At 38.6% G+C, this 11,763-nt stretch overlaps 1 protein-coding gene across 2 annotated transcripts; it reads right to left on the reverse strand.

Moving 5' to 3' along the window:
* Window positions 1–2,166: 2,166 nt before the first annotated feature.
* Window positions 2,167–5,508, reverse strand: LOC112138796 (LIM/homeobox protein Lhx1). 2 transcript variants are annotated; one of them, XM_024261443.2, is made up of 5 exons: window positions 4,752–5,508; window positions 4,236–4,456; window positions 3,877–4,151; window positions 3,283–3,439; window positions 2,167–3,123 (listed from the first exon to the last, which is right to left on the reverse strand). In XM_024261443.2, the coding sequence occupies exons 1-5, from the start codon at window positions 4,820–4,822 to the stop codon at window positions 2,735–2,737; spliced, it is 1,113 nt and encodes a 370-aa protein (XP_024117211.1). In that variant the 5' UTR covers window positions 4,823–5,508; the 3' UTR covers window positions 2,167–2,734. The 2 variants fall into 2 exon arrangements, with proteins under 2 accessions (XP_024117211.1, XP_024117205.1); XM_024261437.2 differs by having other exon boundaries at window positions 4,733–5,506.
* Window positions 5,509–11,763: the final 6,255 nt, after the last annotated feature.

Consider the following 11,763-nt stretch of genomic DNA (forward strand, 5'->3'; position numbering starts at 1 on the left):
TGTTTATCTTTCTTTTTTTTTTATTTGTTTTCTTTTTCTTTTTCTTATAATCTTGTTTGCACATTCTTAAACTGTTTTATGGATCCAGATTATACATTATTACTGTATTATTAACATCAGTTAATGCATAATTAAGTATTATTTAACTCATAAATAAGAAGTTAAAATACTTTTATACATTACTAAAGAGACTCTTACTATAAAAATCATTACAACTTAACTGGAAAAATCAGTAACTTGATCAAATAATAGTATTAAAACAGCTTTAAAATGGTTTAAAATTACAGACGGAAGCAGAAAATTAAAGTAATCTGTAACATCTAATAAATTTGCATTTACTCAATGTAAAGAAATAAATAGTTTGGGATAACTGATCACTTTGGTGCCATTCTTTCATTTAAAAATCACCAAACCTGCATGGCACAACTTACACATTTTAAGTTTTAAAGAGAAAATCCATATTTTTTTAAAATAATTACATCGAGGATAAACATTTTTAAAGTGATGACTGCATCTTTTTTCCGTTGAGTTTTGATCTTTGGTAATATTTGAACGTTCCTCTGAATATAAGACTTTCTCCATTTGCCCCCATTTCCCTCCACAGTCTTTTGTAATCAACGACAGGACCTCAGGACTACAGTCACGCCGCATCCTCGGAGCGCCTCGCCTCTTCAGCTTCACCACACTCTCATCTGCTCCACAGTTTCACGCTTGGCTGCTCGGTGACCCCATAATCAGCATTTCTGCTGGCCTCTTTTGTGCCGTTCTCACCTTTAGCTCCACAGAGGTCGCTCTGCCATTAGTCTCTTTTCCTTTTTCCAGCATGAATTCTTCCACGCTGACATTTCACAGAGGCCTGTTGCTCACAAATTCAAATAGTGTACTCACAAAAAGATGACTGGGGTTTTGAAAAAATATTTGATAACTTTTGAACTGATTTATGGAATTTATAAGAAACATGAAATGAATCTATTAATTAAACTGGCAAAAAAATGTATATAATGATCATTTTAATGCTTTTGACTGATCATACATTTACTTCAATTGTTTTAAGGAAAACAAAAACTAAAAGGAATAAAAAAAAGAGATTCAGCACAGAGAGGACATTTCTGCTTACGGACTGGAAGGTAACAGACACTTCACAATTGTTCAGATACTTCTTTTGTTTTCATAAAACTTTATCTTTATTTCCCTTCAAAGCTTTTTGAACTAGTGTAGATTTAGATTCCATCTTTTGCTGATTCGACCAATAAAGACAGTATATTCAATTAGTCACGTTAAAACAACATTTAAAAGGGAAAATTTCACTTTTATTGAAGTAAATATTAAGTATTATCAAACTTTTCAGCATTAAATAACTCAAATGAAAAGCTCAATTTTGAAAATATTTGACTGTTTTAGAAACACAAAAGCATCCTAAATTGATCCTTTAGGCTGTCAAATTAATATTTATGATTTATTATGATAAGGATTACAGTAAAATGGAAAATTTGCTTAAAATGTTTTACCTTAATTGGAAAAATAAGTGTAAAAACCAACATTTGTTTCTCAAAAATAAAAACACTCATAAGTTTTTTTTGTTTGTTTTTAATGTTTGGATCTTAATTGCAAAAATCTGATACAACGCATGAAAAAAACTATGTTTGATGTTAAAAAAAATATGATAAATTGTTCATTTTTCACATTTTAAGAAAAAAACAAAATCTTTGAGTGTTTGAGGAAACATAAGACTGGACCGCTAAATTGTGTCACACGGCCAATAGTGCAGGCTGGAATTGTGCTTTAAAGTTGGTAAAAACATATTTATAATTCTTCTGTTTTTTATGAGTACCTAACACAAACTAGCACAATACACCAGTTACAAAAAATTTGGTTTGTCTGAATAATGTGTCCATTGAAAACACAAGTGACTCCAGAACAAGAGAATTAAAGTAAACAATCAGCTTTCTGACCTTTAGAATGCATTTAGTTAGACTCAGGTTTAGTTTTTTTGTTCTTGTTTTATCTTTATAAATCTACCAGATTCACAAAGATACTTTTCTGAAAGGAGGGTGACATACAAAATTCCTATTTCTGGTCCTGAGAGGCTTCCGTACTTGTATGTTGAGTAATTTGCATCAATAAATTTTCAAACCAAATTCTGCCAAACAAATAACAAGAAAAAAATACAACGGTGCACTTTAATATCATTTTCAAAAACAATCATATAGTGCAAAAACATGTAAGCACTGCAAATGAGACGCCTCTGAAATAACACTATGAGGAGGTTTGTTCTTTTGTACATCAGTCAGCTTAATGAAGAGAAATGCACTTTTGTTGTGCCCGTTCTTTGGCTGGAAAAGGATGAATAAATAATAAATAAGACTGTTTGGGAATTCCTGTTATATACAACTGTAGATCTCCCCTGACACATCACTTAAAATACTCCTCTCTCTTTTTGAGCTGGTTCTTCTTTTTCTCAGGTATCAAACCTGGTTGAGGCTTCACCTAATGGACGGTAGGGCGGCGGATCCAAACACAGAAATAAGTGAGGGATACTTTTGTTTGTTTGTTTGTAAACAAGTGGACCAAACTTTGTTTGCAGCCTATAAAAGTGGGAGGTTATTGCTCCATCAAAGCTGTGAAAGTCACACCCATCATTGTGAAGTTACAATAAATAAATAAATAAATAAATAAATAAATAAATAAATAAATAAATAAATAAATAAATCCAGCAGGGTTTGGGTTGACTGGGTTACCAGGCGGTGCCTTCGCTCATCTCTGAGGAGGGCTGTGACAGCTGGGCGGTGTATCCGTTGTCGCTGAGCGACACTGTGGTGAACGGGGTGCTGGGGCCACACATCTCGCTGGAGATGCTGTGAATGGAGCCCGGTCCACCGGGCTCCGGGCTGGGCGAGTTTGCGGGGTGGTGGGACGCCGGCTCGGGGAAGCACTGCGCGTCTCCGGCGCACGGGTGGTGGTGGTGGTGATGGTGGTGGGGGTCCATGGTGCCTCCTAATGGGGTGCCGGCTGGGACCGTTGAGGGCACAAAGCCCAGATCTGCTGGAGTCTGAGCCTGGGATGATGGTGGGCCTTGGAAGTATTCGTAATTCCCTCCTGGGCCGTAGTATTCACCGGGATAATCTGCATACATATGAGCATGGGATTACAGGATTTAGTCTGAGTAGACCTTTGAAGAAAAACAATCAACTCGCTTGCTTTTGTACATTTTAATGTTTTATCCACACATACATATATTTATATATCAGCATTACTGCCAAATGCTAAAATGGTTTTCCTCACCAGCATAGTAGGAGAAGTGGCCAAGCTCTCCTGGCTCCAGTCTCTCCCCCATGGCTCTCATCCTCCTCGGGCTCCGGAAAAACACGTGTCTCCGCGCGCTCAGAGCGCTCAGCTGCTTCATGCGTCTTTCTTTGGACCTCCGATTTTGGAACCAAACCTTTTTGGGAGGAGAGAGAAATGAAACCAAACCAAACAAACAAATAAAGATGAGCAAAATTGACAAATTGTTGCCTAGAATAAAAAAAAAATACATCGTTTTTTTAAATGTTTGCCACGTTTGTATTTATTTTGGTGTAACAAAACCTTACATATTAATAATAGTAACAAATATGAAAATTATTGTAAAAAAATCCCAGGATAAAAAAAGACAAAACAAAATCAGGTTGAGTTAATGCACATTTTCCTGTAATATGAATATAAAATAGAAGAAATAAATGTATTTTAAAAATAACGTGAATAAAAACGTGCATTAATTTGAAGCTATATAAGTATTTATTTCATTTTTTTATATAACTAATTTTTATTAAATGTGTCCGATAATGGGTGCGTCTGTGAGATTTTGCGCACAGAATTCGGTTATTCCGCGCCTCGTACCTGGATCACTCTCATGTTGAGGCCGGTCTCTCGTGACAGCTGCTCCCGGATGTGTCTGGTGGGTTTCGGCGTGGCAGCGAAAGCCGCTTTCAGGGTCTCCAGCTGCTTGGCTTTGATGGTGGTCCGCGGCCCGCGCCGCTTGCCGACCGCGCTCTGCTCGTCGTTGTCGTTGCCGCATGCGTCTTTGTCGGACAGATGGCCGCTCTCCGAGTCCTTCCCGTCATCCTGCGGGTCCTGGGAGTCCGGGGACAAACTAGGGTCGCTGCATGTTGTCACTGTCAGGAAAATTTGACTCAGATTCAAGCTTTTGCATTGAAGGCAGGAGTGATTGTAATAACAAAAAGGATGCGTAAAATCACCTGAAAGGAGGATTGTGTCTTTCCCGTTGGAGTTCTGATAATCCTCTTTGCAAACAAACTTGAATTCGTCCAGGATGTACAGCTCCTCTCCTGTAGACAGCTGCTTATTACACATCACACAGGTGAAACAGTTCAGGTGGAACACTTTGCTTTTGGCTCTGCGGACGAGATCACTGGGTAAAATCCCCTGCGAGCAGCCTCCACACTTGGTTCCAAATCTCCTGTTAAAGAAGGACAGCAGCAGTCAGGAGGGGGGAAAGTTTCAAGACATGTCACACTTTGCACCCAAAGGCCCACAAAGAAATCAGAAACTTTTCGAAACGAAAAGAAAACCTATTTTTAAACATAGGGATGAGTTTTGCGCTGCGTAATTACGCAGCAAAAATATGAAAAAGTCGAATAAAGGGCATTAAATTAGCCTTTTTTTAAATGATCAATGACCAAATATTATTTTAAATCAAAATGATTTTGTCAAAGTCACATTTTTGTTTGCTTACCTAAAGAAATCATTCTTACAATAAAGTCTCCCATCCCGGGAAAAGCACTTCTCCGTCAAACTGCATTTGCACTCGCAGCACTGGACGCATTTGGCGTGCCAGGGTCTGTCCAGAACTTTGAGTAAGAACCTATCAAGAATAGGTTTCTCACAGCTGGTACAGTGAAGCATCGTCTGGACTTTTTTTCTCCCAGTCAAAAGTCTTTCTCCAGCGTCCCGGGTCCCCCTCCTCCTCCTGAAGCTGACTCCCAGGTGCGTCCTGGCACGCTTTACGATCCAGAAAATCCACTAGAATCCCAAATTCTTCTGCTGATGTCGCCACAAAAATCCACATCCAAATCAAGCGGATCCACCTGAGATGTTAATTCGGATCTAGAAAAAGCTTCCAGAGAACATTTCAGATCACAGAGGGCGCGTCAAGATCATCCCAGCTTCTGGTGGCTCGTGGAGGAAGAACGGGAAGCCCACGGGTGTCTCTGAACTCGCCACGCAGCAGCATCCTCACTGTCGACCAGGAAAGCAGGAGGAAAAATTCCGTCATCTGATCTGGGTTTGTTCTCTGAGGCGCGTGAGAGGATGGCTGTGAGGAGCGCACCTCCTGAAGCTCAGCCCTGCGCCTTATTGCAAGGCGTGTGACGTCATTTCCACGGAAACGCACTTTTCCTCCCCTCCACTCACAAATTTGTAAAGCAACATATGAATTATTATTATTTTAAATAATTTGAAACATGAATTAAGCAATAAAGTAACATAAATTGCACTTTTTATTAAAAGAAAAGGGTAAAATGTGATTTAAATGTTATATTTTAAAATCTTTTGGTGGAATTTCCTGATGATGTCATGAATGATTCCCCTCACAAAGGTCGTTGGATGAAGACAGGTGAAAAATTACCCGCAGGTCTTCCCTCCACAGAGGCCAGATGAACCTCCTGCACACTTTCCCCGCAGATTAATGCTGTGGCCCCGCATTAATCCTCATTTCTCAGTGCGGGACAAGGATCACTAATGGGCCATAATCTCTGGCGATAGGCGGTCCTCTTCCAGATGCTATCGGATCATGTTCCTGCGCTGGAGACGCAGATAGCGCGTCTCCCCAAACAAGCTCCAGGCTCTGTTGGTCTCTGATAGCCAAGGTCCCGGCTGTGGGCCTGGAATGAAAGAGCTGATATCTTTCTTATATTGAACCGGAAAGAAAAAAAAATATCCTTTACTCTCATTTTATGTGAATTTGCTAATTTTTTGCTTCATTATCTATCTGCTTTGTTCCCCTTATCCAATTTTATTGCAATTTACATCTATTTTTAAATAATAATTCGAATTATAGCTGCATGTGATTGTAAAAATGATTTATTAAGTAGATCTATTTATATTATTTTTGATTGGATAGCATTTATTTTAAGAAAATAAAAGCCTCCAGAAATATTTAGACACTTAAACTGCCTTACTTTCAATAAACAAATGACTTATTTGACATTTTCTTAAAGCATTTGTGCCACTTATTATTATTATTATTCCATTCATTTATAGATATTTATTGAGCTAAAACCTGATAGACAAATCATTGGAATAAAAGTTTAAAAATGTGTTGCTCTGATGTAATGAGATAAATCAAGAAATAATCTTTGCAAGGTTAAAAATATATATTTTTTGAAAATATTTAATAGGTTTGGTGATGGAAAAACAATATATTTTTTAATTCAACTGATTACTTTGATGCTAAAATAGAAAAAAATGACTATATGTCAATTAAACAATTATATTTTCTTTTTTTAAAGGGTAATTTCTGAAGTGACTTGAACACCCCAAATTTTAAGCAGATAAACACTGAAAATCTCTCGTCCAAATCACTGATATTAATCAGAACACACATTTATTTTCTGCTCATAACCCTGATCCCAGTTTTGTAAATGTAACAGAGTCACAATGAAAAGGCGAGAAGGTGAGACCTCCAGTGAATAAATGGAATAAATTGATGGAAGCCGGACATCCATGTGTGTTAGCCGTGCGTCTGCTCCTCCCTTCCCTCAGCAGACATTCACACAAATGAAGAGGCCTCCGCTCAGCTCTGGAATCTGGCAGGGACACTGTTTGTTTTGGATTGAAGAAAGCGTGTCATTAGTGTTTGTTAATTGCAGCTAATTGGCTCTAACAAGATGAACAAGGCCACCCACTGGGACCAGTCACAGAAATAATTTGTTGAAAACAAAATTAATTACTAAATGCTAATTAAAGTCAGTCAGGCAGGAGTGGAGTGGGGAAAGTTGGAGACAAAGGGAAAGTACCTGGCAGCCTCCAGCGCCGCGACAGGCAAGTTTCTGGAGCTCCTTGATAGAAAACAGGAAGACTTTGTTTTGTTTTCTGTCTTCTCACAGTTTAGAGTAAAACCAACAAGGCTGTTAGACATGACAAACTACCTTTTTGTTCTTATTTTTGTTTATTGTCATTGAAGCTGCTAACATTTTTAATGTATTTTCCCATTTTGATCAAGATTTATGAGTTGTGATGTTGAATCAATTATTTAAAAGTTTCTGCTGTTTTAACTTGGGAGCTAAAAATAGTTTTGACTGGTCTGACCCGACAGGACCGTCTGCTGTTTAGTCAAATGGAGCTTTAATGTTTACTATAAAATAGCAGAAAATATACTGGATTTTGTGTTGGAACATTGTGGTCTAAAAAACACATAAAGAGTACATTTTTATAGCCAGTTCATAATATTTCTGCTCTCATCCATCTTTTTTATTTCCAGAGTGTTATTCTGTAGTTTGACATTTTCTGTTTAGAATACAACAGAATTTGTGTATTAAGTCAAGAACAAATAAGTTCTCCTTATTGATGTATTTGGGCAACGGCCATGTTCATTTAGTAAAATAAACTCTATTAGATCTCTGAAATGTATTTATTCATTCTAATAATGGTCTAATTTAAGCATTTCCAAAGTCCGGCCCCTGGGCCAAATACGGCCCACGCTCAAATTTCTACTGGCCCACAGGCTCCTGGCATAAAATCAATAATTTTCTAAGATTTCTTGATTGTCATTGGCTCTTATAAGTCGTTGTGAAGCTGGACAAATAAGAAGGAAAGCTTCTGTGATCAAAACCTCATTCTGAATAAAATGTGTTATATAAATGTAGAAGTTTACAGTTAATATTTAATCCTGAACAATTCATAATGAATCACACTAACTCGGATTTAATGCAGACACAATGTTCATTTAATCCAGGCAGACTTTCTCTTTATTTTATTTCTGGTAATTTTTTGATATAATTCTTTTCTATATGTAAAAAATGAAAAGTGTCTCATTGCAAAAAAAAATCCCAAAATGGTTTATTTGGATTTAACGTTATTGTAAGAGTTCAAAGAACATCGATTGTTTTGACCGGACACATTTTCAATGCAGCAAATTTAAACAAAAAATGTGGACATCCCTGATTTTACATGAACCTTGTAGTACAATAATCACAGCAAGTACAGAAAAAAATCTTTATTTACCACTACTACAACAAATACTACTAGTAGTAGCACTACTACTACCACAACCACCACCACTACCCGTACTACTACCACAACCTCTACTACTACTAGTACTACCACTACTACTACAACAAATACTACTAGTAGTAGCACTACTACTACCACAACCACCACCACTACCCGTACTACTACCACAACCTCTATTACTACTAGTACTACCACTACTACTACAACAAATACTACTAGTAGTAGTACTACTACCACAGCCACCACCACTACTACTAGTACTACTACTACAACTACTACCACAACCACTACTACAACTAGTACTACTCCTACAACTACTGCCACCACCAGTACTACTACTATTACAAATACTACTTGTAGTAGAACTACTGCTACCACCACTGCTACTAGTAGTACTGATAGTATTACTAGCATTAGTAGTATACTGTAGTAATAGTAGTGGTAGTACTAATACTAGTACTACCACCATTACTACTACTACAAATAGTAGTAACATTGCTAGTAGTAGAAATAGTAGTATTTCTATAATGTGGTAGTACTAATACTAGTACTACCACCACCACTACAACTACAAAAAGCCATCACTACCGCTTCTACTACCACTGCTTCTACTTTAAATAGTAGTAATGCTAGTACCAGTACCACAGCTATTACCACCATTACTACCACTATGAATACTACTTGTACTTATACTACTACAACTACTACCACCACCACTACTAGCACAACTTGTAGTAGAAGTAGTGGTAGTAGTACTAATAATTGTCGTAGTACTACTTCTATACTGTAGCAGTAGTACTAATTCTATACTAGCACCACTACTACTACTACAAAAAAGAAGAAGAACAAATACTACTACTACTACTACCATTTGTACTAGTACTACTTAAATGGTTCATTTGTATTTAATGTCACTGTAAGGGTTCAAAGAATAATGATTGGTTGGTCCTGAAACATTTTCCAAATCTGACCAAAAATGTTTTTACCTGAACCTTATTAGTACAAGAATCACAGCGAGTAAAGGGAAAATCCTTTAAACTTTACTTACAAATGTTATATAAGTCTTTATGTAATCAATGTATAAGTACTCAGGTGGATTAAACAGATTTCCTGGATTGATTCCTTTAATGATGTGTTTTTCTGTCGCGATACAAGAATAAAAGCATCTCTGTGGATGTACGAGCTTCAGCACAGGTTACAACACTGTCCGCGTGTGCTTCCTCATCGGAGGGCTGACGCTCCGGGGGCTTCTGAGCGACAGGGCCCCAGGGACGGGGCGCCCACCGCCCCGCGGTGACGATGGTGATTGATGCAGGCACAATTCAGACAGCCCAGACGCTGCAGCAAATTAAAAGGCTATTTTGTAAAGTTGTAAAGGAGCTGAATGGCAAAGGGGAGGGATGAGACTCCTGCGTACTCCCCCAAGTCTTCTGTCACGCCATTAACTTCTGTTAGGTTTCCTGGGTACCCCCCCCCCCCAATTCCCTCTCAGGAAGGGGAGCTGTCACAAGCCTTTTACTCTCACTCATTCTGTTTTGCTGATGCTGCTTGTCCTCATATGGATGAAGGCAAATGATTAAAACTCATTCGTGATAATATGGACTACTGTATTTGACATTTTTGAAATGTCATTTAGTATTGTTTTTTTAAAAGTGTTCACATTTTTAAAGAACTACGCTCACTGCTCGAACGTAACTCACAAGTCGTTAATCCTCCGTTTGAAATGAATTAACCTGGCTGACCTGAGGATGCCCCATCGTGGAGCATGTGTCCTGCCGGGAGCAGCGTGCGTGGAGAGAGGAGATGGGGAGGCAGCCTGCGTCAGGCTACGGGCAGCGTTCAGGGAGGACTGCTCACATGCCTGAGGTCAAACCCATGTCAAGTGGGGAGTGAAGCCAGCTGAGCTGCCTGGGATTCGCATTGTGCTCATCAATGCAGCTGCTGTCAGTTATCATGAGTGCGAGCCAGCCGTTTGGGGGGAGCGGGCAGCTTGGACAGAATGGAGTGTGCCTGTGTGTACGTTTAGAGGACAATTGATGGGAAATTGTGGACATCGGGGGCATATGGAGCTGCTTCAGGAAAAGGACAGACACAGCATGCCAAATCTTCCAATAGGTGGGGTTTTTACAAAAAGAAACCCAAACAATATTTCAGTTTATGCTTATTATTGTGCATTAAAATGTACAGAAATGATCAAAACAATCAATTAAAGTTCTAAAAAAAACAAAGCAATAATTAAACTGACTTGTTGACATGTTTTACTGGCAAATCAGTCTTAACTTTTATATTTTCTGATTAAGTGGGACTTGTAGAAAATTGTCCCAAAGGTGTCTGTTTGAAAAATATCATGTAAATGCCATAGATTAAAATTTAATAGCCAAAAACCTGAGGGTGAAGTCCACAAGAAGATTTGAAACATATTGTTAAGACCAAAAAAAAATAAAAAAATCCTAAAATCTGTGAATTTCATTTCTTTCGTTCACAACGCCCTTGGGAACTCACATTCAATCCACCACTTCTAATGAAAAGTCTGTGTAAATTTGTATTTCGGGCTTTTGCGTTAAAAACTGTCGCTTTCACACGAGCTTCTACAACCAATTTAGGACTCCACGTCAATGAACGCACATTGACAGTTAAACCAGGTCGAACTTTGACCAATCAGGGACTTGGATTTGGTAGTGACGTATGGATGGCGTCCCTTTGCGTTCATGGAAGTGCTAACTTGAAAATTGATCTAGGAGGAGAGATTAATAATGTCAGTTTGTGCCCGGAGTAGGGGTGGGTGTATCGATCTGAGTATCGATAGTATCGATACCAAGGGGAAGTATCGATACTATTGTGATGAATTAGATACTTTTGTAGTATCTTTTCTTCAATACGCACTGTAAAAAGCTTGAATGTATTAATCCCTCCCTGCCACATTGGAGAGTCGAGAGTCATTAAAGAGCCACACATGTGCACCAATTGCAGGATTTTTTGTTTCTAGGTCGCAACAAATGGGCTCACAAGAATACTACAGCAGAGCTCGCTAGCTTGCTACAGGGGACCTTGCTAGCTCAATACAACAGAGTTCGGTAGCTCGCTACAGAGGAACTCGCTTGCATGCTACAGCTGAGCTTGCTAGCTCGCTACAACAAAGCTCGTTATCTCACTGCGCTGTCCACCGGGTGGCCGGTTAGCGTAGTGAGCCAACCCACTAAGTGCTCACTTAAGCTAACATGGGCAAACACAGAAACTGCTGACAAACCCAATCGGGACCCAGATTTTCTGCCCACTTTTAAACCATATTGGGCCCCCTTGGCCTTGCTGGCTTGGATGTCTGTGGTCCTGTGTTTTATTGTACAATTAATTAGTAAAAAAAAAAAATATTTCAGAAATTATTCTATCATACAACATTTCAAGAAAAAAAGGATTGGTATTGATATCAGTGATACTAGCCTTGTAATTACTTGGTGTCGGATCTATACCCAAATTATCGCCCACCCTACCCTGGACGTAATTCTCTGACTCCAAGTCTTTCATATATCGGAATAG

The sequence above is a fragment of the Oryzias melastigma genome, linkage group LG14 (assembly GCF_002922805.2).
Source record: "Oryzias melastigma strain HK-1 linkage group LG14, ASM292280v2, whole genome shotgun sequence".
Classification (NCBI taxonomy): domain Eukaryota; kingdom Metazoa; phylum Chordata; class Actinopteri; order Beloniformes; family Adrianichthyidae; genus Oryzias; species Oryzias melastigma.

What these genes read in the sequence shown, in the direction of transcription:
- LOC112138796 (XM_024261437.2), bottom strand. Translation starts at nt 4,902, where the DNA reads ATGCTTCACTGTACCAGCTGTGAGAAACCTATTCTTGATAGGTTCTTA. An exon ending in TCAACATGAGAGTGATCCAG is followed by an intron (nt 3,440 to 3,876) that starts GTACGAGGCGCG and finishes CCTCCCAAAAAG; the next exon opens with GTTTGGTTCCAAAATCGGAG. An exon ending in CCACTTCTCCTACTATGCTG is followed by an intron (nt 3,124 to 3,282) that starts GTGAGGAAAACC and finishes ATATGTATGCAG; the next exon opens with ATTATCCCGGTGAATACTAC.